This window comes from Morus notabilis, unplaced genomic scaffold (assembly GCF_000414095.1).
Source record: "Morus notabilis unplaced genomic scaffold, ASM41409v2 Scaffold2966, whole genome shotgun sequence".
NCBI lineage: Eukaryota > Viridiplantae > Streptophyta > Magnoliopsida > Rosales > Moraceae > Morus > Morus notabilis.
The window spans coordinates 32,672-57,223 of record NW_010365013.1 but is presented as its reverse complement, the minus strand read 5'-3'; the positions used below and the strand labels follow the sequence as shown (position 1 = coordinate 57,223).

The 24,552-nt window shown below is 34.7% G+C and overlaps 4 protein-coding genes across 4 annotated transcripts in view; 2 read left to right on the top strand and 2 right to left on the bottom strand.

The window, feature by feature from the left end:
- Positions 1-941: 941 nt before the first annotated feature.
- LOC21386181 (40S ribosomal protein S3-3) lies at positions 942-3,349 on the bottom strand. The gene is made up of 6 exons (XM_024171628.1): positions 3,221-3,349; positions 2,973-3,120; positions 2,577-2,748; positions 1,705-1,759; positions 1,490-1,621; positions 942-1,381 (listed from the first exon to the last, which is right to left on the bottom strand). Exons 1-6 carry the CDS (start codon positions 3,248-3,250, stop codon positions 1,214-1,216), a joined length of 705 nt encoding a protein of 234 aa, XP_024027396.1. The 5' UTR covers positions 3,251-3,349; the 3' UTR covers positions 942-1,213.
- A 742-nt stretch (positions 3,350-4,091) lies between these two features.
- Positions 4,092-7,330, top strand: LOC21386180. The gene is made up of 9 exons (XM_024171629.1): positions 4,092-4,327; positions 4,475-4,561; positions 4,661-4,713; positions 4,823-4,918; positions 5,020-5,097; positions 5,572-5,634; positions 6,159-6,332; positions 6,890-6,985; positions 7,247-7,330. The coding sequence occupies exons 1-9, from the start codon at positions 4,132-4,134 to the stop codon at positions 7,328-7,330; spliced, it is 927 nt and encodes a 308-aa protein (XP_024027397.1). The 5' UTR covers positions 4,092-4,131.
- A 3,013-nt stretch (positions 7,331-10,343) lies between these two features.
- On the bottom strand, positions 10,344-12,240 carry LOC21386179 (protein ELF4-LIKE 4). Its single transcript, XM_010107207.2, has 2 exons — positions 11,909-12,240; positions 10,344-10,942 (listed from the first exon to the last, which is right to left on the bottom strand). Exon 2 carries the CDS (start codon positions 10,903-10,905, stop codon positions 10,561-10,563), a length of 345 nt encoding a protein of 114 aa, XP_010105509.1. The 5' UTR covers positions 10,906-10,942; positions 11,909-12,240; the 3' UTR covers positions 10,344-10,560.
- Positions 12,241-15,481: 3,241 nt separating this feature from the next.
- The window catches only part of LOC21386178, a 15,070-nt gene continuing 5,999 nt past the window's right edge, over positions 15,482-24,552 (top strand). Inside the window, exons 1-12 of the mRNA XM_024171627.1 lie at positions 15,482-15,930; positions 16,267-16,666; positions 16,758-16,832; positions 16,934-17,029; positions 18,117-18,308; positions 19,955-20,530; positions 20,652-21,404; positions 21,652-21,936; positions 22,185-22,340; positions 22,596-23,002; positions 23,849-24,311; positions 24,406-24,548. Coding sequence (XP_024027395.1) covers positions 15,557-15,930; positions 16,267-16,666; positions 16,758-16,832; positions 16,934-17,029; positions 18,117-18,308; positions 19,955-20,530; positions 20,652-21,404; positions 21,652-21,936; positions 22,185-22,340; positions 22,596-23,002; positions 23,849-24,311; positions 24,406-24,548 — 3,920 coding nt within the window. The 5' untranslated portion in view covers positions 15,482-15,556. The remainder of the gene's footprint in view (positions 15,931-16,266; positions 16,667-16,757; positions 16,833-16,933; positions 17,030-18,116; positions 18,309-19,954; positions 20,531-20,651; positions 21,405-21,651; positions 21,937-22,184; positions 22,341-22,595; positions 23,003-23,848; positions 24,312-24,405; positions 24,549-24,552) is intronic.

Here is a 24,552-nt window from a genome sequence, read left to right as displayed (position 1 = left end):
CTGTGTTTGCATTTCGCAATCTTTACAGTTTCGGACGCGGAATTTGCTATAAACTAGGTTGAATAAAGTGGCGTGAAGTCCGGTCCGTAGGTAATACTTCGACTCTGGACGTTTCTTTCTTTCTTTTTTTTTTTTTTTTCTTTAAATAAATAATTGAGAATGTTGTTTACGTTTTTCTTTTTCCTTCTTAGAGCTTTTTCTTATTTCTTAAATAATAAATCTGGTCTTAATCACCTTAACTTAAGAACATATACATATAATTGACAGTATTGGAGTATTTTTTAACCTACTGTAGAACTTTTTTTCCTGACTCGTTGGCTTTACAAATTACTAAAAATTTAAATCGATAAAATAATCCTCTTTAACGACCCCCTTCACTGATCCTATTCAAAGGGTCTATAAGAATTGGCTCGGAACTTTTTCAGAAATAAGACCCCGTTCTTTTCATTGATTCGAATTTAAAATTTAAATTTTATTACAGTAAAAAATTCTCAAAAACAGTCAGATTTAACTTTTTTATTACAGTAAAAAATTCTCACACAACATCACATCTCAACTCGAATTAAAAACTCAAATTAACGAACCGCACGGACGTAATAAATAAGAATTGGCTCAGAGTGCAAACCCAATACCCCATTTCCCCAACGTAAATAAGTGAAAGATTAGTTTGGGCAGTGTCTTCCGAAATCAAAGAAGACATTTTTGGCATCACTTCCAACTTCCATAATAAAACTGAAAACAAACATCTCGTTTTCTTCGTTTACAGTGGAGGAAAAAGAGGCACGCAGCGACGGAGCACCAGGAGGAGCTGGACAAATGTGGCGTGCAGAGTTACAATACCAAATAGAAACACATACCAAACACAAACAGGCTCATCGACTCGCATCATGATATCGCCAGTGGCCTTCTCCATCGACTCACCAAAAGACAAACAAAACAGAACAAGAACTCATCTCCTTGAGGGAAAAAAATGACTTTGCTCATGACAAGGTATTCATTGCCCATCAAGAGCATAATAGACAAAACTACATAAGGTCACCACTTTAGCTCCTTGCAACTAAATAAAGCAAATACTAAATCCACATCCTTAACTCAAAAAAAAAAAAAAAAAAAAAAAAAAAAAAAAAAAAGAAAAAGAAAATGCCTATAAGCGGTCTTAAACTTGATCCTTGACCTAAACACTGCAAGCTAAAAGATAAAAGGAGAAGCTAATCTATGCAGCAACTTCTGGTACATCTGCCGCCACAAACGAGGGCCTCAAGTACTCGTCTTCATCCTTGGGTGGGTGGATTGTAACGACATCCGGTAGAGGCGTTGTGGGGCCTTGCTTGCCCTTGGGGTCCCAGTCAAGCATGATCTTGACTTTGATTCCAAGAACACCCTGCAAGTGCAAATGGTAATAGACATATTAATTAACATAAATAACAGAAAGACATATGGTATCTCTTGTAGTGCCTTCCATTTTGAATAAGTGGTAAAATAGGCTCACCTGTCTAAGAAGCACGTGCCTCACAGCAGAGTCAATATATTCTTTAACGGGCTGACCGGAGGATATCATATATCCATCCTTAAACTTCATGGATTTTGCACGCTGGGCCCTGAGCTTACCACTAACAATAACCTGCATGTCATAAAATGGAAATTCTTAGAGAACTGTAAGAAAATAAGGCAGCACCAAAGATATGTGGATCCATGTAAACGCACCTCACATCCTTTTGCTCCACTCTCCATGACAAACCTAAGGACGCCATAGCAAGCCCTGGAAACCAAAAGTTCACAGAAAAACAATTAAATACAAAAAGATATTAGTGCCAGATGGAAAGATAACAGTTGCAGTGTATAAACCTACACGAACATATTCGTTTAAATTTTAAGGAGGTATTCACAATTATGAGTTTGAAGAATGTAATTAATAAAATCAAATAACGAAGTTACTATATACTATTAGTCTATTACAGATGTGAGCCCACAAAAAAAATACAGTAACATTATTGTTACAGCTCATTTCAGATAAAAATAACAGTTTAGTTGTCCAACCATTTCAACAAATACTTGTGCAAAAGGCATGCTTCCTCTGGATAATCATAGAGATGTAACGGAATGTTGGAGTTCCCGAACTCTTAGAACTATTAAGCAGTTCAAAGTAACTAACAAAACTCCAAATCGTCAATATAAGCATTCGTACAGATCCCCTAAACCCATAATAGTCGGGAAAGGGAGAAGTAGTAAGAATGCTAGCATTAAGTGTCGTATTAAGGTGGAACAGTCCTCATGAATACCTTAATTAAATTGCCATTACGTAATTATCTACATCTTCAAAATACATACTAAAAGTAACGATTCACCGTATTCTTATGTCTGAAGGCTACGGAAGAAATATCAAGGTTTTGCCATTACATTGTCCGTATAAACATGCACCTCGACTATCTCTACATGTATATGATTGCGCAAGTGTGCAAAAAAAAAAAAAAAGGGTGCCCTAAAGTTCATAGCGATGCCAGAAATCAAGACCACAATAAAGTAAATTACTACAAGCACATAAAAGGAAACATTTCTGATTAAGTTTCCAGGCATACCTGCGGACAGCAAGCCCTCCAAGAAGTTTGTAACGCAGAGACTCCGCCTGGGCAATGGCGCAAAGCCCTCGGTTGTTGACCTTCTCTGCATAAAGCTCAACACTGTTCTCTGGAAACTTGAAACGTTTCTGAACAACAGATGTCAGTTCCCTAATTCTTCTTCCCTTCTCACCTAGCCCACAAAACAAACTATAATTACGAAGGAAATAAACCTTTATTCCAATTTCCAGCCTAAGAAGAATATATATATATATATATATAACAGCTGAAAGATACCAAAAGAAAAACACTTGATTTAGCATCCAAATTCACGGAATCCAATTGAATAACAGCGACCGAACGCAATTTCAAGTTAATCTTTACACGAAAATTGAAATTGGAGTTTCAGGAACTTACCGAGAACGTTCTGAGTACGAGTGGCCCTGATGATGATCTCCGTCCTCATAGGCGTAACCCTAACTTCGACGCCGGAGTAGCCATCTTCAGCCAGCTCTCTGGTCAAGACCTCGTTCAGTTCGGCGAAGAACACTCCGTCAGCGACGAACTGCGACAAAAAAAAAAAGAATAAAAAAATCAAAACAAGATTGATAGTATAGGGTGTTTGTTTGGTTGCTCGGAAAGTAAAGAGAAAATAGGTGATTCACCTTTCGCTTTTTGCTCATTTGAGTAGCCATGGTTGGTAGGACTTCTGCGATGCGATTGGAAATTGGATTCAGAAAAGGCCTGCCGCTCTTCGCGTGATGAACTTGTGGGAGAAGGGAACCCTAGAACACTGATAAGAGTGATGAGATATAGGAGGGAGATGATCCGACGGTGATGAGTCCCGATTGACGGCTGAGATTAAACGTTTTGTTGTGTCTCGTATGCATACGAAACGTGAAGCGTGAAGTGTGGTGTGGGTGTTAATTGGGTTTGGGCCTGCACTACTCGGGGAGACCAGAGTTGGCCCAGTCGTTTTGGGAGTTATACGACCTGTCGTTTCATATGAGGTTTGGAAAATTATGTTGTTTGTTACTGCTTAGACCTTAGACGAGAAACAACATGTCGTTTTTACAAGTGATACGACATAAAACTCTTAACGACATATTGTTTATGGTGAGTTTCATTTAATTGCTTGGACGTTAAAGGTAATGTTGTTTATTAGTGAAACATATAAATAACAAACGACATGTCATTTTGAACTAGATTTCTCCAAATACTTTTACGAAATAAATAAACAGATACTAGCTTAAATTTCAATTTTTGTGTACTCCATGTGAGTTGTTATCTTTTTTATTAATAAATGTAATCTTTTATTATTAATTAACGTGACTATATTTTAAATATTCATAAATATAAAAATAACAACTCACGTATTATGTATAAAAATTGAGATTTGAGTTGATATCTTAGCGTTATTCAACATTAATTATTTCATTTAAAATAAAGGAGTAGGACATTATTGTAATAATTAATTTTTAAAATTGAAGCAAATGCACCAAATTTTATCTTATCCTCTATGGTGGGAACCAAACTGAAATAACGGTTGGACGAGGGAAACCGAGCATGCGGTCCAATGTCCATGGCGGTTTTTCTTCCTTCAACACTCTCTCCACCTCCCTCTCTTCTCACCTTTCCTGATCACACCTCATATTCCCGGCCACTCTACTCCAACTCTCCCGCCATCTTCACCATTAAAAAGCGTCTTCTCTTTCGTTGCTCGGCAAAGAAGAAAATCAGCTTCACGGACCAAATTCTTGATTACATCGAAGGTATAGACTATATTCTCTCCACTTTCATCTCTTTATATTGTATCGAAACGATTTTCCTGGCTTTTGAAGCTTTTTACAAGTTGCATATATTATAATTTATCGGTATTTATATATATATATGATCCTAATGTTTCTTTATGTTTCCAGGGGGTCCCAAGTTGAGGAGATGGTATGGGGCACCCGATCTCCTTCCTAAAGACGGGCCCACTGTTGAGGACGAAGACGAAGATTCCGGTAAATCTGACATAGCAATTTTTGATTTGTTAATCTTAATTATTGTTTTTGTGTGTCTTTTAGTGATTTTTGAAGTCATTTTTGACAATGCATATGAAGATGAAATCAGGGATGCAGTTTTGGTAACTGACGGAGATAGCGACATTGTTCAGGTGTGTGTTTGTGATTTTTTTTTTTTTTTTCCTTTTGGACTATTTAATATTGATCAAGATTGGGTTATAGAGGGTAAATGCTTAGGCTTGTGATATTTAGTTTGTGTAGATGGTTATATTGTCGTTGATTGTCAAAAGATCCAAAATTAAAGCCTTGGTCAAGGATAAACGGGCTGCACTTGAAGCCTTTGGAACATATGTGGATGTGAGTGATATTACACACGTTTCTTATTCATTTTATATTCCTTTAACAGAAGTCTTTTTGGATAAATTTTTTTTTTCACGGTTTTGGTGTTATGTTTGAAGTCATTGGCAGGAGATACAACGGATAGACCATTTTTAAAAAGAGCTTTAAGAGGAGTTCGGACCATAATCTGCCCAAATGTAAGTGTGTGTGACTCAAAAAAAAAAAAAACAAGATTAAAGTGTGTGTTTGGAACCGTTTTTAGAAACGGTTTTCACGTATTTTGAGAAGTAAAAAATGAAAATAAAAATGAAACGATGTTTGTGTAACAAATGTTTTGAAAATGAAAATAGTGATAATGATTTTTGTGAATAAATTATAAAACAATTAAAAGTTATTTTTACTATTCTGTTTTTATTTTTTAATACTTATCAACAATATTATAATATCTTAATTAATAAACACGATTTTACTTTTTTATTATACTCAAAATAATTTTTTAAAAAATCAATCAAACGTAATTTCAGAATTGGTCGCAAAATAATTCTTAAAACAATCTCATTTTTACCTTTTATTAAAAATAAAATCATTTTAAAATTAATTCTAAACGCACCTAAAATGTCACCTTCTTTGAAACTCAAAAAGGGATGAGTGGCTCCATTGGTTATTTTCAGGAAGGCTTTTTATCTAATGCTGGAAGCTTGAAAGGGATACAACATGTAATTCTCTTATCGCAGGTACCACTCTACATCTCTACCTGCCCATCTATCTTTGTGTCTGATTTTATGGTTGTCATATGGAGGGGAGAGAGTGTTGGGTGTGCCGAGGGAGCTTAATTATCACTATAACACAGAGTTAGCGCACGGATCGAATAGACAACTCATGTATTAGAGAGAGTTTCGGTTTTGAGAAATTAAACTTCGTTCGTTTCATCGAATTGAGTTTTTAATTTTAATTTTATTACAGTTAAAACCTCTCACAAAAATTCACATCTAACTTTTTCTGATATAGTAAAAATCTTTCATATAAAATTACATCTCAATTTAAATTGAAAATTCGAATCAACGAACTGAACCATAGAAGAGAAGTGAGGTGTGTGATTCTCTCGAAACCTTCTTCTTCACCGTAATGTAAAACACGTGTCAGATGAAATTGAATTATCGCTCTCGTTAATGAAGTATTGGAGTGTTCAATGCTTAACAGAGAGACTTTATGAGTTCAGAAGGAAAATGTATGCTATTGTGGTTTAATTAGGTCGCAGTTGTCTGTTTTTAAAGCAGCCGGTGGCATTCAAGCTCTCATGAAAGGCAATGCAGTAAAAAGGGCTGAGAAAGAGGAGTCAACACTGGTGGCATCTGGAATACCTTACACCATCATCAGGGCTGGCTTGTTACGAAACACTCCAGGTGGAAATCGAGGCTTTAGCTTTGCAGAGGTACGTTGGTTCAATGTTTTAACTTCTAGTCTTTTAATAATAAAGGAAAAAATAAATATTAGTAACCTGTTTAAAAGTGCTTTTAAAATAAAAATTAGGGAGTTTTTCCGGTTGGACCTCTCTATTGGTCGGATCTCTCTACTAGTCAAAATCACTTTAAATTAAAAAAATATGTAAAATAAATAATTTTTAATACAGATCCGACGACTGAAAGTAAGAAACTAATGATAGTTCATTTTTTCTAATCCTACCACAAAAACTCCCTAAAATTTAAAGAAAACAAAAGAAGAAATTGTTTTCAGTAGAACGTTCTACCGGTAGGACCAGTTTTCTAACCGTTGAATCTGGTAAAAATTAAATGGGATTGAACAAGTATGCAGAACATACAATTTCTGATGCGATTTGACGGTTGAAAACGGCTGAAACAAATAAAATTACCGGTAGTTTTATTTTTCTGGTCTCACGGGAGAAACTCTAAAAAAAACACAAAAACCAAAAAAATATCAAGAGCTTTATGATTGAGCGCTTATTATACTGCATTTTCATGTTCATATCAGGGCAGTGCAGCAAAAGGAAGTCTTAGCAAGGAGGATGCTGCCCTTATTTGTGTGGAAGCAGTTGATGCAGTCCCTCAAACTGGATTCTCATTTGAGGTATACAGATTTTTATCACTTCAATAGAAAAGTTTCAACTAGTTATGGTCTCTATTAAAGACATTTTATGATGATTCTTGAGTATGCAACAAAAAATTACATCAATAAATTGATGGATAAATCATATTACAAAATGAACATGCTTGATAGCTTATTTATTACGACAGACATGAAACAAGTAGCTATTAGTTTAGTATCCATGCTATAATTTTATTTTCTTCATAAAATTGTTAAAGATATTAACGGTTCTGTATGAAATAGGTGGTTAATGGAGAAGAGAAGGTTTCAGATTGGAAAGAATGTTTGGCCAGGTTGATGGAAAAAACAGGACAGAAACCTCAGTGACAATTTGACCAATTTGGTTCATTTTTGCCCTTTTCTCAATTTATTTAGTGATATTTAAGTTGAAACATGTTGCTTTTAAATCATTAAAAAAAGATAGATTTTTTGGTACACATAGCGTACCGGTAAATTATGTATTTTTAACTGTTAAATCTGCGTATTTTTTAATTTTTACGTGATTTTATACAAATCTGACGGATAAAAAACCTGACCTACTATTGACGTGCCGGAGAAGATCCCTAAAAAAAATCATAGAATTTTCTCCTCTTATTTTTGTATATTTAGCGTGTATATGCTTCATAAGTTCATATGCATGCTTTTTCATGTACATTCTTTGCGTTTAGTTAGTGTATTCATGTCATGATTTGAATTATTTTTCATGATTCGTTATAATATTTTCTCTTATAAAAAATACACGTAAATAAAAAATAATTTATAATTATGATTTTAAATTTATGAATTAAACGTCTACCGATTTATAACTTGAAGATCAAAGGGGTCAAACAGAGAATGATTATGAGGGGCCTCGTCTACAAGCAACCACACTACCACCGGATCTAATTCATTAAACAAATCAAATGGAAAAGACAAATTATAACAAAAAAAAAAAAAAAAAAACGGACAAAAAAAATAAAAAAAAAAAAAAAAAAAAAAAGAACGGACAAAAAAAATGAAAATAAATAAAAAAATAGACCACCTCTCATGGTACGAACGGCATTTTTATTTTTATTTTTTTTACAATTATTGTTCGATTTGATTTCACCACCAAATGGGGAGAGAATTCTTTATTCAGACCAAATCTTATCTTCCATCCTTTTTTTCAAAAGCCCGTGAGATTCCACAACTAAGGCCATTGTCTCCTCAATACATCTAATCCCCATAACAATGCGTGTTAAATAAAAAAAGTTTCGCTTCTCGTCATCATCATCATCATCTATTGGACAAAAAGTCCAATTATACAAGTGAGATCGGGAAAAGTACAACTTTTTCTAATCTGTTATGGTTTTCATAATACCGTGCTTGCCTCACACTAATCAATCGCCTTAGAATTCGTTCAAATGTTGAAATTTTGAGTTAAGGCTTTAACTTGAATTTAGGCTTTACTTTTCCTTTCTTTTAAGGTACTATCTTTTAAGGTCCTTTCTTTTAAGGTATATTAAAGTGAAATATATATTTATATGTATAATAGACAATTTTTTATATAAAATTAACTGTTGAAAAACAGAGACTTACTAATAATTTTTTACAGAAATCTCAAATATACTTTGATGAGTAAGCGTAAGCAAGAGAAGTTTGAAGATGGAAGGAGATATTATCAGTGTTGCAACACAATTACTAAAAAGGTAAGTAGCCCCAGGGAAAATGACATGAAAACTACAAATCAACAAGTGTGGTTAGAAATTTTTGGCAAAGTCATCACGGAATGTAACATTCAAACAATGGAGAAATCGATGAAACTCAATCTAGGTCCATAATATGACAGCAGTTCATTTCATTGACCTGACTTCCTTCTAATCTTCATCAACACTCACCAACAACTAAAAATTATAAATTGAGACGTCGTTCATTTTATCGATTTAAATTTTCAGTTTTAAATTTTTACAGTTAAAAACTCTAAAAAAATGTCATATCTAACTTTTTATATTAAAATTAAAAATTCTTTAAAAATATTACATGTCCAAAAAAAAAATATCTCCACATAAATCATGAAACTTCTGGCACAAACTAGAAGGGAAAAAAATAAATACGTGGTTATCAGGAAATGCGTAAAGAATAAACGAAATAAAAGCTAATGGGTCCACAAATAAAAGAGCAATCGTCCAATCAAAACGTCAGTTGGTTTATTTGTCCTTGTGTATGTGTGTGAGAAAAAAGAGAGAGAGAGAGAGAGAACAAGCCCATATATGCTAAAAGGGAAAATTCAATATTAACACCAGAGAATCAATCACAAAGTAGATAAAATCAATCAAAAGATGAGTAAAGTTAAACTAGTTCCATCCCAAAAATAATATCAATCGTTGGAATCTTGTCCTATTGTTAGATTATATTATCTTTCTGTCTCTTGAAGCAATAGTGCTTTCTTTTACGGCCACCAAACGCAAAAACAATGGTCAAAAAGGACAATGATTAACTTGCATGATATTCTAAACGAGTGGGTGTTTTTTTGTTCAAAATCAAGTGTACAATAATTCAGTAAGCAGCTTTTCTTTATCGTACCAAAGCATTTTTCGTCCCAGAAAGGCCAAATAATGCTCAAGGTGATAAAAGAATTGCACGTTCTACTTGCCCAGACAGTAACCAAAGCTGTGAAAGAATCACATTCAGAGGTGATCAGCTCAGCTCACTGAGAACTTGCCAGGGTTACAACAATAGTATATGAACAATGCTATTCGACACTCGCGGTGATAGAAAATGGGTCCTCAATTCCTATTATTATTATTAATAGCGATGTTTAATACTGATAGTGTCCTAAATATCTTCCATAGTATATACCAATCCCTTTACGGTACTCATCTATAAATTGCAAACAATATGAGTATTCTCTTTTGACAAACATGAGAAAAGAATAAAGTGGGGCTGTTGAAAGCTCATATTAAAAGCAGATAGTATCCAGAAAAAAATGATTATCAAACCAAGAATAAAAATGTCCAACACCCAAAAACAGATATCATCAGCCCTTTATATGACAGTCTAAAAAATGAGGGTGGTTTAGCTATATGTAAAATTCTAGATTGATCGTCTTTCAAGCCAGATTGATTGGAAAAATTAAGCAATAATTGATCACCACACAAAGTACTGAGCAAAATAGTTTATGAATCATTTACCAAAAATACAACTTTCCTTTCTGATGGTGGTAATCATGGGAGATGGATATTGATGAGTACTTCTTCAAAGGACACAAAAATTGAGCTCTTACTGTGTATAAATAAATATTAAGTCCCACAATGGTTTAATTTAAACACAGTTACAAGGACACTGAAAGATCCGTAAAGTTTTTTTTTATAACTACAGTTGTAAATCCACAAATGATGTTTAATTCATGCCTGTGAAAATTCAAGTGACCGTCAAAGTATTAAACATATCTGAAACTGATAGATAAGAGTTAACAGTTATACATTCTCATCAGGTTCTTTCCCTTGGGTGTCAGAATATTCTTCTTATTCAACAATGGAAGCCTATGCAGAATCAATAAGAGAGACTCAATTAGAAAACATCAACAACAACAACAACAACTACCCGGATCTAATTCTCTTCTGACTAGTTTTTCCATCGGATCTTAAAGTCCCCGCCGATTCACCTTCCGACGAAACTTCCATCGACTTGGTGAAGGATGTTGAAAGATCAGCATAGAGATCCACCACCCTTCTGATATTGTTGTTAAGCTCTCTGATTAATCCCACGTTCCGGCTTAAGTTGTCTGGGATCTTAGACTCATGGTTCTGGTTAATCTCGTTAATTAGCAACCTGTTCTGGTCCAAAATGTCCTGGACTTGAACAAAGCTCTTCTGAAATGTCTGCACAACTTTACCATCTACTTGGGTTCCATTTCCTATGCCTGTAAAGATACTACCTTCCATTTCTCAATTCTACCTTCAATCAAAACCCCTCTTTATCCTGCAAGAGAAACACTACAAATCATGAAAGCGAAAAGGAAAAAAGAAGGGAAAAAAAAAAAAGAGGAAAGAGCTTTACTAAAACTGGAATCTAATCACTACCCACATGTTGATCTATCACTACTTTAACAAAGAAAATCATGACTCAAGCAGCAACAAACATGTAGGAGAGAAAATAAAGTTTCAAATTATAATAAGTATTTTTTTTTTTGTTTTTTGGTTACCTGGGACAAGATTTGCACAAGGCAATATTCCTTTATGCCTAAGTCGTATTGCATTTCAATTAGGATTGCTCTTTTATTTATTTATTTTTTTTTTCTATCTCCTTTCCTTCCGTATTCTTAGCAACCAAACAAGACGCTAGGAAACGTGTACATCAGAGACAATGTACAAGGAGAGAAAAAATCAGACATGGGAATTGTTCTGACGTGAAAGAAGACCCCTTTTAACTTGAAAAGAGGACTTTTTTTTTTTTTTTTTAACATTCTGTGTGTTCTCCAAATTGGCAAGTGCCAAGTCTTGATTTTTAATTTCTGAGAGCACAAAAGGAATCTCAACAAGAGTTTACCCTTAGAACCAGTCAATGCTAGCCAAAAAATAAAGGACCGACAAGAGTCATTTCTCAGACGATAAAAATTCGATCAGACCAAGTCAAAAAAAAAAAAAAAGCCCCCCAAAAAACCCCTCTTTGGTGGCAGAAGACTCTGTTTTGATTCCGCCTTGATAAAAATATTGAAGAAATTTAAAAAAAAAAAGAGAGTAATAATTTTATAATTAACATGAAAATAACAGATTTTCCATAAATTAAAATAGATACAGTGTCAATTACGAAACAAAGAAACTAATGGATAATCATTACAAAGGAGAATTGAAACATACAAGTTATCAATTGAAAATACAATCGAATTTAGGGGAAAAGAAAAGAAAAATTTTGAATTTATCACGCATTTGGTTTTGTTTGTCTCACCTTGAAGATACGGAAGAACATGGTGGACGACTTTGAAAGAAATCTTTTACAAGGAGGGGAAAAGGAGGAGAATTTTCTCAGGAGAAAAAAGAACATGAATTTTCTCGAGAAAGCTTTAGGGGGGAGAGAAAAAAATTAAAATCTACATATACGCTGCTGGCTGGGACTGGGAGGCCCAGAAATCATGAAGGACACATGGACCAGAGGAGATGGGAGTTTGTATGAGATTTGATTGATAGCGGACTCTCTCTCTCTCTCTCTCTCTCTCTCTACTCCTTTTCTCTCTCTCTCTCTCTTACCTAGTTGTCCTCGTTTACTTCGCCTGCAGTACTTTTGCTTTCATTCATTTCATTGTCTTTATGAGAGAGGAAATACATTATACTCTGTACCACGAGATATGGTCGCGTGTGGATGCAACGGATATCTCATTCATCTATTTTGTTTTTTTCCTTCTCTTTTTAAATTTCGAATAAATAGGGTGCATTCTACTCCAAAAATAAATAAATAAATAGGATGTATTTATTATGAGAGAGATTGTAATATGTCTTAATTAAGATCATAAATTATTTGAATATTAAAATATAAAAATTCGTGTTAAAGGGACTTCAAAAGTTGTAGCAGAAAAATTGCTTTGATTCGGCTAAACCGGCTGCAGCCGAAATATTTGCATGTCTCGGGTTTGTTTGTGGCTGCAAAGGGAAAACATCCGCTGCAGCGAAAATTATGCAGAAAATAATGTTTTCATGAGTTTATGTGATCTAAAACGTTTCAAACCATTACATCCACTGGTGATATGTTTTCATACATATCTGAACGCCAATTAGCAATAGATATAACTATTGTAATAGGTGTATTAATCCATGAAAAGATACTTTTACATTGAAAATGTACCTTTATGTGAATGGTTGTAATGTTTAAGGAGAATGCATTCATTCATGAAATGACACATGTGTCTTTATTAATTCTTCAGAAAATTTACAGACTTAATTCATGTTCTGAAACTCAATATTAATGCTAGATATTATGTTCAAGGATTTCTTGTATCTTGGGGGTAATTTACCATTAAAACTCATTAGCAAACTCTGAGAAGTGAGGGCAAATAAAACTTTAAAGGAAAGTATTCATATACACATCAAACCCTATCTTGTTTCTGTATTCTTTTCATCATCTACTCTCAAATTTCTCCAACAATCTTTAAGATTTTAACTTGCTCGAATAGAGGTTGAAAAGAACATGACGTCTTTCCTCAGTCTGAATGTCTAACTTAATATATTTGACGATACCAATTTCACCCGCCGGAAAAAAAAGTATTTCTATACGCCTCAAACTCTGTCTTATTTTTGCATTCTTTTCATCATCTACTCTCAAATTTCTCCAACAATATTTATGATAGAGAATACTATTTAGTTTTATCTATGTGAATTATATTTGATCTGTTAGATTAATTTTTTTACAGCCTATTGACCGTTCGAAGTAGAGTAATTATGTGTCATAAGTTTGAAAATTTACAACCTTTAAAAAATTAATTTAACGATTAAAAACAATAATTCTTATTGATATAGCACAATAGCCTTTTCACCATAAATATTCTCAAGTAATAATAAAAAATCTCGCTTATCTTTTTATAGATTGTTTTTTGGTCCTTCTTCTTTTTTTGTTTTTGTTTTTTTGTTTTTGTTTTCCTTTGTTTCTTCTGTGTAAGGAGATTATCATAATAAGGCTTAAAAAAAGAAACTATCGATACATTTTTGTTTTAAATAATCATATCAATATAAAAAATTTTATATACTTTTTTATTTCAATAGTGTTAGAGTCACAAACTCTAATCCCAACTATTATGTACCAATTTTGGGGCATATAAATGTTGTTATTATTAATTAACATGATAATCTTTTAAACAACTATCAATAAAAGAATAACAATCACATGTCATGTAAGTTGATATAAAAATATTGAGATTAAAATTAGTGTTTTTAACATAATTATTTTTATTTTAATGTAGTTTTCACTTGATTCAGAGGTTAAAAACTTACAATACCTATTGAAAAAAAATTACAATACCGATAGGAACTGTCATTTTATTTATAATAATCTCAACTGTCTATTTGAAAAAAAAAATCTCACTTGTCAGTTGTCCTTTTATAAATTGGCATCTATTTCTTAAAATACAAATAAGAGACAACGGCTTAAAATGTTGATTAAAACTAAAAGGGGACTTGCTAAAAAGAAATATAAAAAGACATATCGTACGTATTTAGAACGGTTTTTAAAAATAATTTTCACGTATTTCGATAAGTAAAAAATAAAAATAAAAATAAAACAACGTGTGTTTAGTAAATATTTTGAAAACAAAAATGAAACCGAAAGCAGTGACAATGGTTTTTGTGAATAAATTAGAAAGGGTGCATTTAGTTTCGTTTCTAAAACGTTTTTCAAGGAGGAAAAAATGAAATTGAAAACACAACGGCGTTTTGTTTAAGAAATGTTTTGAAAACGAAAACGAAAATAGTGAAAATAATTTTTGTGAAGGAATTTAAAAAATAGTTGAAAATTATTTTCACTCTTATGTTTTCATTTTTTAATACTTATCAACAATATTATAATATATTAATTAATAATTATAATTAAACACGATTTCATTCTTTTATTATACTCAAAACAATCTTTTAAAAAACCAACCAAACATAATTTTAAAATCATTTTTAAAATTATTCTCCAAACAATCTCATTTTTATTTTTTATTGAAAATAAAATCATTTTGAAACTAATTCTAAACGCACCAAAAACAGTTGAAAGTTATTTTCACTTTTTTATTTTTATTTTTTAGTACTTATCAATAATATTATAATATATTAATAAATAAACACAATTTCACTTTTTTATTATAATCAAAACAATTTGTTAAAAAACTAACTAAACGTAATTTCAGAATCAATCCTAGAATGATTTTCAAAACAATCTCATTTTTAGTTTTTGTTGAAAATAAAATCATTATAAAAAAAATTATAATCGCACCTATATCGCGGTAAAAATGTACGGCAAAATTTAGATGTAGTTTTTGAACAAACGACAGCAAACTTAACTTGGACGACAACAATGATTCAAAAGCGAAATGTCGTGATTTTAATTAGATTATGAAATTGGAGCGACACGTCGTTTTTATCATCACACAACAGCAAAAGTTGGACGAATAACGGCATGTCATTTTGGATAAACGACGACAAAACTTAAAGATGAAAACGACATGTAGTTTGCTCTTTAAAACAATAAAAATAAAAATTAATTCTAAATTGGAAGACGACATAAACTTTTCATAAAATGACGTGAACGGGAGATGATAAATTACATTTCATATTCATCCTCGTCCTAAACGATAAAAACACATTTACGTATCGTGTCCCAGACCCAACCGACCCACATCGTATCTCTAGCAAAAAGAAACGACATCATTTGCCACATAAACGACATGAACATGTCGTTTTTCCCAAAACGACTCCAAACTACCCAAGGAAAACTTCGCTCCCGTTCCCAAACACCCCCAGACTCTCCGTTTCCTTCCCTACCAAACTCTTCCGCGGAAAAAAAAAAAAGCGGTAAATTACAGTCCGTCTCCTCTTCACCGAAGGACATGCCCGTATTCCCTAACGCATGGACTCCATAATCTCCTCGGCGCTCGAAGAAATCTGCTCCCATGGCGACGCCGGCGTCTCTCTTCGCGCTCTCTGGTCCACTATCAAGCCCTCACTCGCCGCCTCCAGCCTCGACCTCTCCCCGGGCGTGAAGCAAGCCCTGTGGACTGGCCTACTTGGCGTTCCCGCGCTCCGGTTCCATGGTCAAAGCGCCACTTTCGTCGCCTCCGATAATTCCGTGCAGTCCTTCGAAGCCGCCGAGAATCTGAACGTCAAGCTCGTCGCCGAAGAGCGTCTCAGGGACAACTTTCTTGGCCTCTACAACGCCCCCCCCGCCAATGCCGCCATTCCTTTGCCCCAGCGGCGCGCTCTCCAGCGCCTCGCTGTTGCTCGGTACGATTCTGTTTTGCTGCAATTTGATTTGTTGTGCTCGTAGTCGAGATTCCGAATTTCGGATTATAAAAAGCCGTCAGTATAATTTGAGAAGCTAGCCTTTTGGAAGTTTGGATAATTAATTATGATTGTGAAGTTAACAGGTGTTTAATAAGTTGTTGATGATGAAGCCATAGACAGGAATTTGCATGAATTAGGGAATTTTAATGGTATTTTTCCTTTGGTGTAAAATTCTTGTTAATTGAACTGTAAGTGTTATATGAAACAAGATTTGATATTATATTATTTTATTTTGTTATTATGGGAAACAAGCTTTGAGAATTGTTTTTCTTGCAGAAAATATGGAATTACACAAAACCATCTAGCCAAAGAGTTTGGTATTGAAGGAAAAAACTTGTTCTATATATTGAGGAACCTTGAATGTCAGGGGTTAATTGTGAGGCAATCTGCGGTTGTGAAGACGAAAGATGCCTGTGAAGAAGGGGAATCAAGAAATAGTGCGAGTGTGACAACCAATTTAGTGTACTTATCTCGCTATGCAAAGCATTTGGGCTCTCAACAAAAATTTGAGATCACCAAGGAAGAACAATCTACTGAGAGTCTCGGTAATGTAAAGGGACGTGCTGTAAGTGGAGATTGTTTGGGAGGCAAAAAAATAAAAGAGGATGTGCTGGTGAAGGATTATCTTCCAGCCATGAAGGCAGTCTGTAATAAACTTGAAAATGCAAAGGGCAAGGTCAATATTGTTGTTAGTATTTTGAAGTTTAGTGTGCTGGTTTTCCTCCCTGATTATGAGGCTGATTGTTTTCATGATATTTCTATTGAAGGTTCTAGTCATTTCGGATATTAAAAAAGATTTGGGTTATATTGGATCTTCTTCTGGACATAGAGAATGGAGACAGGTAAATGATTTTGCTATTACATTTTAAAGTCTTGAACCTGGATTGACCTATTCTCTAAGTTGGTTATTACTGATTTTTCTAATTGGAATTTATGCTGCTAGGTTTTGTCCAGATTGAAAGATGCCCATATTGTGGAGGAGTTTGTCGCTGAAGTGAATGAGAAGGTTTCCCTAAAGAAAAAAAAAGTGAATGAGAAGGTTATCTGAAAATGTTTTTGATTTTATTGTTGTATTGGCCACAGTTTTCACTAATTTCTTTACTCAAAATTAATTAGAACAATTTTTTTTTCCGGTAAAAGAAATATCACTGTCAATTTATGCTTCTCTTTTCTCCTTTTTTTTTTTTTTTATACATATTTGATAGGAAATGAAAATTTCATTAATAAAAGAAAGCTGTACAAAAGATCTGGATGAATGAGAGATCCACCCTAAGATTACCATAAACAAAACCAAAACAGAAAGATTATAATACCAAAAACTAACAACAGCCTTCACTCATAAAAATCAAGCAAAACCAGAAAACACCAGAATAGACTAAACCAGAAAATCTTCCCAACTAAGCAATATCAAAGATAATGGAAAATCCTTAAAAGATTTATCTGTAGAAGCCCAGAGAGAAGCCAGAAGTTTTGCCTTCTCGAATAAATACTCTAAAAGCATCTCCTTCTCTTCAAAGATCCTCTGATTTCTCTCAAGCCAAACCACCCATAGCGTGGCTAAAACCATGGCTTTCCACATCTTTCCTCCCTTAATAGTGCCTTTTTCTTGGGAGAATTTAAAAACATTTCCTGGGTTTTGCCTTAGTTGAACATTTACCATTGTGCTTTATTCAAAACTTATAGCTGATATTTTCAAGATGTCAAAGAAAAAAAAAAAAAAACCTGGATCAAATTTCTTGGGTTAAATAGAGGGATAAAGTGTGAAGTTTGTAAGAAAAAGAAAAAAAAAGATATAAGTTTAGAATTTCTCGAAACATGATGGAAAATGTCGAATAAGGAAAAATACACGGGATAGTTTTAGAATACTAGCTGAATACTAGTTTGTTATCTCTGTTTCCCTTTCAGTAAAGCTTACAAGCTGCAGAGTTACTATTTAAGATGTAACAAGTTCACGATTAAAGTGTTAACTATTGCTACTGTTACATTGGATATTGATATGATAACTAGTAATTTATTTTGGTGCTTTTGGTTATGTATTCGTTATAATGGGTTTTATGTTCAAGAACAAGGTCTAATCATGTTAGTCCATAGGTCGTGACTTGATTTTTCTTGTGCACTTTTGGCAGGTTGAATATTGCCTGCGTCTATTAAAGACTTTTTCTCCCCAGGCTTTTGGATGTGTAGATGATATTGGTGACGAACAGATAAAGTTTGGAAGGAAATGTCGTTCCAGTGATCAGCTTATGGAACTCCCCATTGAGCATCAGATATATGACATGATTGATGTTGCTGGTTCTGAGGGCTTGACTGTGATGGAGGTAGGTGCACTAATTTCTTGTCTTTGCTTTAATATATTAGGTGCTACTCCAAACGCCTGGTACTTTTTTTTTGTTTAATTTCTTCTCTCTATTGATGCTGCTGTCGGTTTTTGATTTCCAAATTTGTGTTCTAACTCATATATTCAGGGTTTTCCACTGATGTAATAGTTCTTATCATCAGTAAAAGTTGACTTTGTCATATGTAAATCTCAATGTATGTATTACCATGTATCATCACATATGAAATAAATATCTTAACGAGACCTTCCTAATACCGATCTAGCTTTTTGACATTTCTTGATTTTGTTTAAAGATTTCTTAATCTCTTGACATTGTACCTTAGTTGTTTGCTCCACGAGAAACCAATGAATATGCTTCCTTTGGGATGCCGTAATCTAAGTATGGGAAATATTAACTCGCTAGTGCTACAATATTAACTTGCAGAGTTTGGTCACCAGGGATAAAGTAATTAAATGCAAACATAAAGGAGGTCTGTGAGTTGGTAATTTAAAGTTGAGAATTTAGCACTTTTAGGCAAATGGTTCTGGAGATTTCTGTTAGAACAACATTCCTTGTTGGCAACGGTTATCAAGATAAGTACGGTTTCAACCCGAATAGTTCGGATTCAAATCTTGTGATTAGAAATTCTTTTGGGAATCCGTGGAAGTTTATTTCTCAAGGGTTAAATGTTTTCCTTCAAAGAAACTAAATGGGTTTTGGGAATGGGAAACAAAATTATCTTTTGGAAAGATGTGTGGTGTTGGGACCAATCTGTTGAGATTTCTTTCACTCTCTTTTTTAGGTCAAACAAGCATTATGTGTCTATTATGGACGTCTATTATTTTTTTCATAATAATCTGCTCGATTGGAATCTTGGCTTTAGAAGAAATCTCAATGATATAAAGATGGAGTTGAATTCTGATACGGTCCCACCCTTGAAAACCTATTCTAGGAAGCAGTGGAGATCACATGATAAGGAGCATATGTCATTTGACCAATTCCAAGTGGTGGAGATCACGTGATAAGGAGCATATGTCATCTGAGGTGGGCCATGCTCTGATACCAATTGTTATAACCCTTGGGGAGAACTCATCCCTAAAAGCTAGCTTGTAGGGAGAGGGTGCCCAAGTGGTTATAAACCCACATACTAAGCCCATACTTTAGCAATGTGGGACTGAACCAGGATCTTAACAGAGGATATGGTTGGCTTTGGTTCCAATAAAATGGCCAGAGTTCTTTGGAGATGCATGGTAATTTCATTGCTCTGGATGATTTGGATGGAATAGATTTGATGGTTTTCGAAGATGAGGAGTTGGAGGTGACAGATTTACTTGAGAAGGCAAAATCTCAGCTTCTTAGTTGGCATCGATGGATAAAGCTTTTAAGAGTTGCCTTTTTCCTTGATAGTTCTTAATTGGAAGGATGTGTTAGGTGTTTAAAGTGTTATATGTCTCCTTTGCTTTAGTCTCTTGTTTTCTTCTGTTTTAGAGGATAGCTTATCCTTTTTCCTTTGTGTTTGATTTAATTGTCAGTATTGGATAATTTTAGGTTTTTCCCCCTTCCAAATTTTTAACGTGCATATAGATGAACTATGCATTTCTACTGTTGATCCTTTTTTTCTTGTTTCTTTTTTTTTTAATAATCAGATTTGCAAGAGACTTGGGATTGACAATAAGAAGAACCATAACCGGCTTGTCAGTATGTTCTCCAGGTTTGGAATGGATCTGCAGGCAGAAAACCACAAGAAATGTGTGGCATATCGAGTTTGGACGCCTGGGCGACGCAATCCTGAATCAGCTAATGCATTTTCTAATAAACCAAACGTAGCCAATGATGATAGAATTTCCACCGGGATTTTTGATAAGCTAGATGCTCTTGACAGGCCGTCTAATAACTATCCAGAGTCTGATCCTTCAAATTTGACTGGTGGTATTGATACTCCCAAAAAGATGAAAAGTAGCGAAACTAATACTGAGATTTCAAGTGGATCCTCTAAGGATACTGAGGCCAACCTTTTAAGTAACAATTCACAAGTGACGCTCCTTGAATCGAGAGATGAGGGTGGACTTGACATAGTGAGTGCGGAAATGGGAAGGAACATTGTTCTATTGGAGACACCACCAGTTGCATTGAAGCCTTTTAGTTCTGGATCACATCGGAGGCATCCATCTTTGACTGTGGACAGTATGAGAAGGGAGAAAAAGTTACTTGAACGGTTGCAGGTTTGTTCCATGAAACACTATGTTGGGGACTTTTTGATTGAAATAAGTATTTTTTTTCCCTTGATCTACTATTCTATGATTTTAAAAGCAAAACAGTGTTTTTTTTTTCCTCTTTATCTAGAATGAGAAGTTCATCTTGATACCAGAGCTACATAAGTGGCTAGTGAGTGTTGAGAAAGACAAATCCACCACTACAGACAGGAAAACTATTTTTCGGCTTCTAAACAAACTTCAGCAGCAACAGCTCTGCAAATGCATGCAAATCAATGTTCCTGGTGTCACAAATTATGGTGGTAGCCGAATGTTTCATGTGGTTCTACACCCATCTGAAAGCTTATCTCCTGAACTAGTTTCTGAAATTTATGACCGACTTAGGTCTTTTGAGATCCAAAGTCGCGGGCAGTGCTCGTCTCGGTCAAAGAACAATGACTCAGTTCCTGTACTGAAAGGTGTTGAGAGAACTAAGATTCATGTCAAGTCCGATGTCCAAGCCATTAGATCAGAAGCCATGCGTGCTAACGGTTTTATCTTGGCAAAAATGATTCGTGCAAAGCTGCTACATGGTTTCTTGTGGGAGAACCTTTATGGTTCTGAAGGTTCTAATGGCGCTTCATCATCTAAAAAAGTCGTGTTCGAGCTGAGCAATCCTCACAGCAGTAGCAAATTGTTCTCTCTGGAGGCAGCAATTAAGGCCATTCCCATTGAGCTGTTCTTACAAGTTGTTGGATCTACTCAAAAGTTTAGTGATATGATTGAGAAGTGCAAGAGAGGATTGTGTCTCTCTGATCTTTCGGTTCAAGAGTACAAGTCTTTGATGGATGCTCATGCAACTGGAAGGCTCTCAATGCTTGTTGACATTTTGCGACGGTTAAAGGTATAGTTATTCGTTGGTTGTAACATAGGTTCGTCTTGTATCTGTGTGTATATCCTATTATCCACAATGTTTGCAATGTCTCATCTGTTTATCCATATCTTGTAACATTTGCAAACTTTGAGCAGGTCCGTATATTTTTATGTTGATTACTTTTTAAACTGTGAATTTAGCCGGAGCCAGGAAAGGGTTTAGTGTGCTTTTATGTTCTTTATATGCTGTCATGCTTAACAACTAATTGTTAATGCAGTTGCTTCGGATGGTAAGTGGTGAGTGTGCAAAAGATGGATCCCAACTTTTGCAAGCAACCTTTACACATGCAATGGAGCTAAAGCCTTATATTGAGGAACCAATTTCGAAAGCTGCAATCTCTTTGAGTTTTAGACTTCTTGATCTCCGCCCACGAATTAGACATGATTTTGTCCTCTCGAATAGAAAAGCTGTTGATGAGTATTGGCAAACTTTAGAATATTGTTATGCAGCTGCTGATCCAAGAGCAGCTTTACACGCGTTCCCTGGATCTGCTGTTCATGAAGTACGCAATAAAGCAACATTTTTCTTTTTGTTTATACGCATTTCTGGAACTGCTTACACGCATTCCTGTGATCTTCTGTTCATGCTCTTCCAACCCACTGGGTGCTTTAAAATTGTGTTCTGTTTCATCTGGATTATAGCTTTTAGATTTCTTTTTTCCCTTTAAGAACCTATCAAAGGGACTGGCCAGGATTTTGGTAGAATTGTGAATTCTGTATCATTAAGATTATTTTTACCCATCCTTAACAGGTATTTCTTTTCCGGTCATGGGCTTCTGTTCGAGTTATGACGGCTGATCAGCGGGCTGAGCTCTCGAAGCGTGTGATGAAGGACGATCAAAGTGGAAAACTTTCATTTAAGGATTGCGGCAAGATCGCAAAGGATCTCAATTTGTCTTTAGAACAGGTCAGTTCCAGTTTAATTTATTTAGATCAATTTGTCTTTTCTGTTTTTAATGCCAAGTTAACATGTAACTGTTTGATTGATATGGGGCGTTCACGGTCGGTTTGAAAGGAAAGACCAATATGCAACCCAAAAACATTAACTGATATTTGGTTAATTTGAATTTTGAAGGGAAATCAAGCCGAACCATACATACTCCATTTAGTCAATTTGACCTTTTCTGGATGCACATGCTTATCTCTTTAATTGAATTTTCAGGTGCTTCGCGTCTATTATGATAAGCGCCAATCACGTCTTAATAAATTTCCTAGTGAAAGGGATGACTTCCAAACATTAAGGAGTAACCGTATTTCATCTTTACGGATAAGGGAAAGATCTCCTGAAATGAGGTCAGTGAAGTTCAGAAAAGTTGATGAGGTAACTGGACAGTTGGGCAAGCAGAGTTGTGGCACATCACCAGATACCAAGGACTCATTCATGGAAGGAGAACTTTTAGTCCCTCCAGAAAAGCATGAGATGGATTTGCAAGCGTTTCAGGAGGATGATCATCTAGAAAATGGCGGGAATGCTGAACCAAATGAAGATGATGAGGATTGTTATTCTGCTTTTTCGAGGATGAAGCCAGCACGTCAAAGAAGGTTTTCATGGACAGAGGAAGCTGATAGGTAAAGCATGTTATATGATATTTTGTATTATGGGAAAAATCTTCAAAATTACCGGTGTAGTGAATAGCAGAAAAAGGGCACGGGGTAATTCTGGGATCCTTTGACATGGGTGCATACTTGTAATTCACTGCTGTGTTTGGCTTAGGACTGATGCATGAACTTTACCATTTTCTTTCCCCTCTCTGGAAACATAAAATAATACGTGTTAATGATATAGATTATGTTGGCAAAAGGTTACATTAAAAGATCTTTGGGTTGCTTTTATTTACCCTTTTATTTTTATTTTTATTTTTATAATGAACAAAACCTTTATTGATAGCAAAATTTAATCAATACAAGGAAAAGAGGATGGAGATCCTCAAAAACGGACGGGTTGCTTTTATTTACGTATTAGAAAGGGATTAGAAAAGGATAAACTATAGGGGATGTAAGAATCCTTTTTTCCCCTTAAATACCTTCCCCTATTTTGGTACCTTTACCATGTACCTTAGATGCAGCTGGTGAAGTATATTTCCTATATTTTGAGCAGCAAATTTCTCCATGGAGAAGAAACCAAATGATGCTCTGTTCTTTCAATATGTCGATTAAGGATTTGGTAGTTAGGATTTTTTGTATTTGAATTTGAATAAAACAGAAGATAAGGGTTTATCATTAGAGATAAGTTCTTCTAGGATTTGAGCTTATCATTATTTAGGGTAGTTCCTATTTTTTTAGGAAGGTTGAGATTCTATCTTTAGCCTATTTAACCTGTAATGTTTTTGATTATTAATGAATAAGAGAGAAAAAAAGGTTCTCTCTAGAAAGTTTACATGTTTTCTTTTACTTTCGTGCATGTTTATTTTCCAGGCAAATGGTGATCCAATATTCTAGATATCGTGCTGCACTTGGGGCGAAATATCACCGCACCGATTGGGCTTCAATTCCCAACCTTCCAGCACCTCGAAGTCCCTGCAAGAAAAGAATGGCATTACTAAATAAGAATGTAAGATTCAGAGAAGCTTTAATGAGGCTTTGTAACATTCTCAGTGCACGATATGTAAAGTTCCTCGAGAAGATGGAGAACAAGCTGCTTGAAAAAGATGATTGCAAATCGGGTGAAGGTATTGATACAAATTCTGATGATAGCGGCAAACATACTAGAGAGACATGTTCTGAGGAGGGGCCATGGGATGATTTTGATAATGATAGCATTAAAGTCGCCCTTGATGAGGTTCTCCGGTGCAAATGGATGGCTAAACTGGATGCATCAAAAAGAGTAGGGTCTACCTATGAGGAGTGGTCTGATCTAAATATTGATGCTGAGAAACACGTAAATTTCCTACCTCTTACACTCTTTTCATGCTTTTTGAGTATTTCAGCAACTGATTGACTGTAACATTTGGCATTGCTTGCACGGATTTCAGGATTCTGAATTAGCTGCAACAATTTCTAGTTCTGGCGATGTTCAAAACCTTGATGGAAAACAACAGAAACTTCCCATACGTAGATCACGGGCTCAACGCCTTCATAAAAAGTTCATTAATCTTTTGAATGAAGAAGTTAAAGTCAGC

Coding starts and splice junctions, on each gene's coding strand:
- LOC21386181 (XM_024171628.1), bottom strand. CDS start 3,250: ATGGCTACTCAAATGAGCAAAAAGCGAAAG. Junction 3,121..3,220: donor AAATGAGCAAAAAGCGAAAG/GTGAATCACCTA, acceptor TTTTTGTCGCAG/TTCGTCGCTGACGGAGTGTT. Junction 1,760..2,576: donor GGAGGGCTTGCTGTCCGCAG/GTATGCCTGGAA, acceptor TTTGGTTTCCAG/GGCTTGCTATGGCGTCCTTA.
- LOC21386180 (XM_024171629.1), top strand. CDS start 4,132: ATGTCCATGGCGGTTTTTCTTCCTTCAACACTCTCTCCACCTCCCTCT. Junction 4,562..4,660: donor GGACGAAGACGAAGATTCCG/GTAAATCTGACA, acceptor ATGCATATGAAG/ATGAAATCAGGGATGCAGTT. Junction 6,333..6,889: donor GAGGCTTTAGCTTTGCAGAG/GTACGTTGGTTC, acceptor TGTTCATATCAG/GGCAGTGCAGCAAAAGGAAG.
- LOC21386179 (XM_010107207.2), bottom strand. CDS start 10,905: ATGGAAGGTAGTATCTTTACAGGCATAGGAAATGGAACCCAAGTAGAT.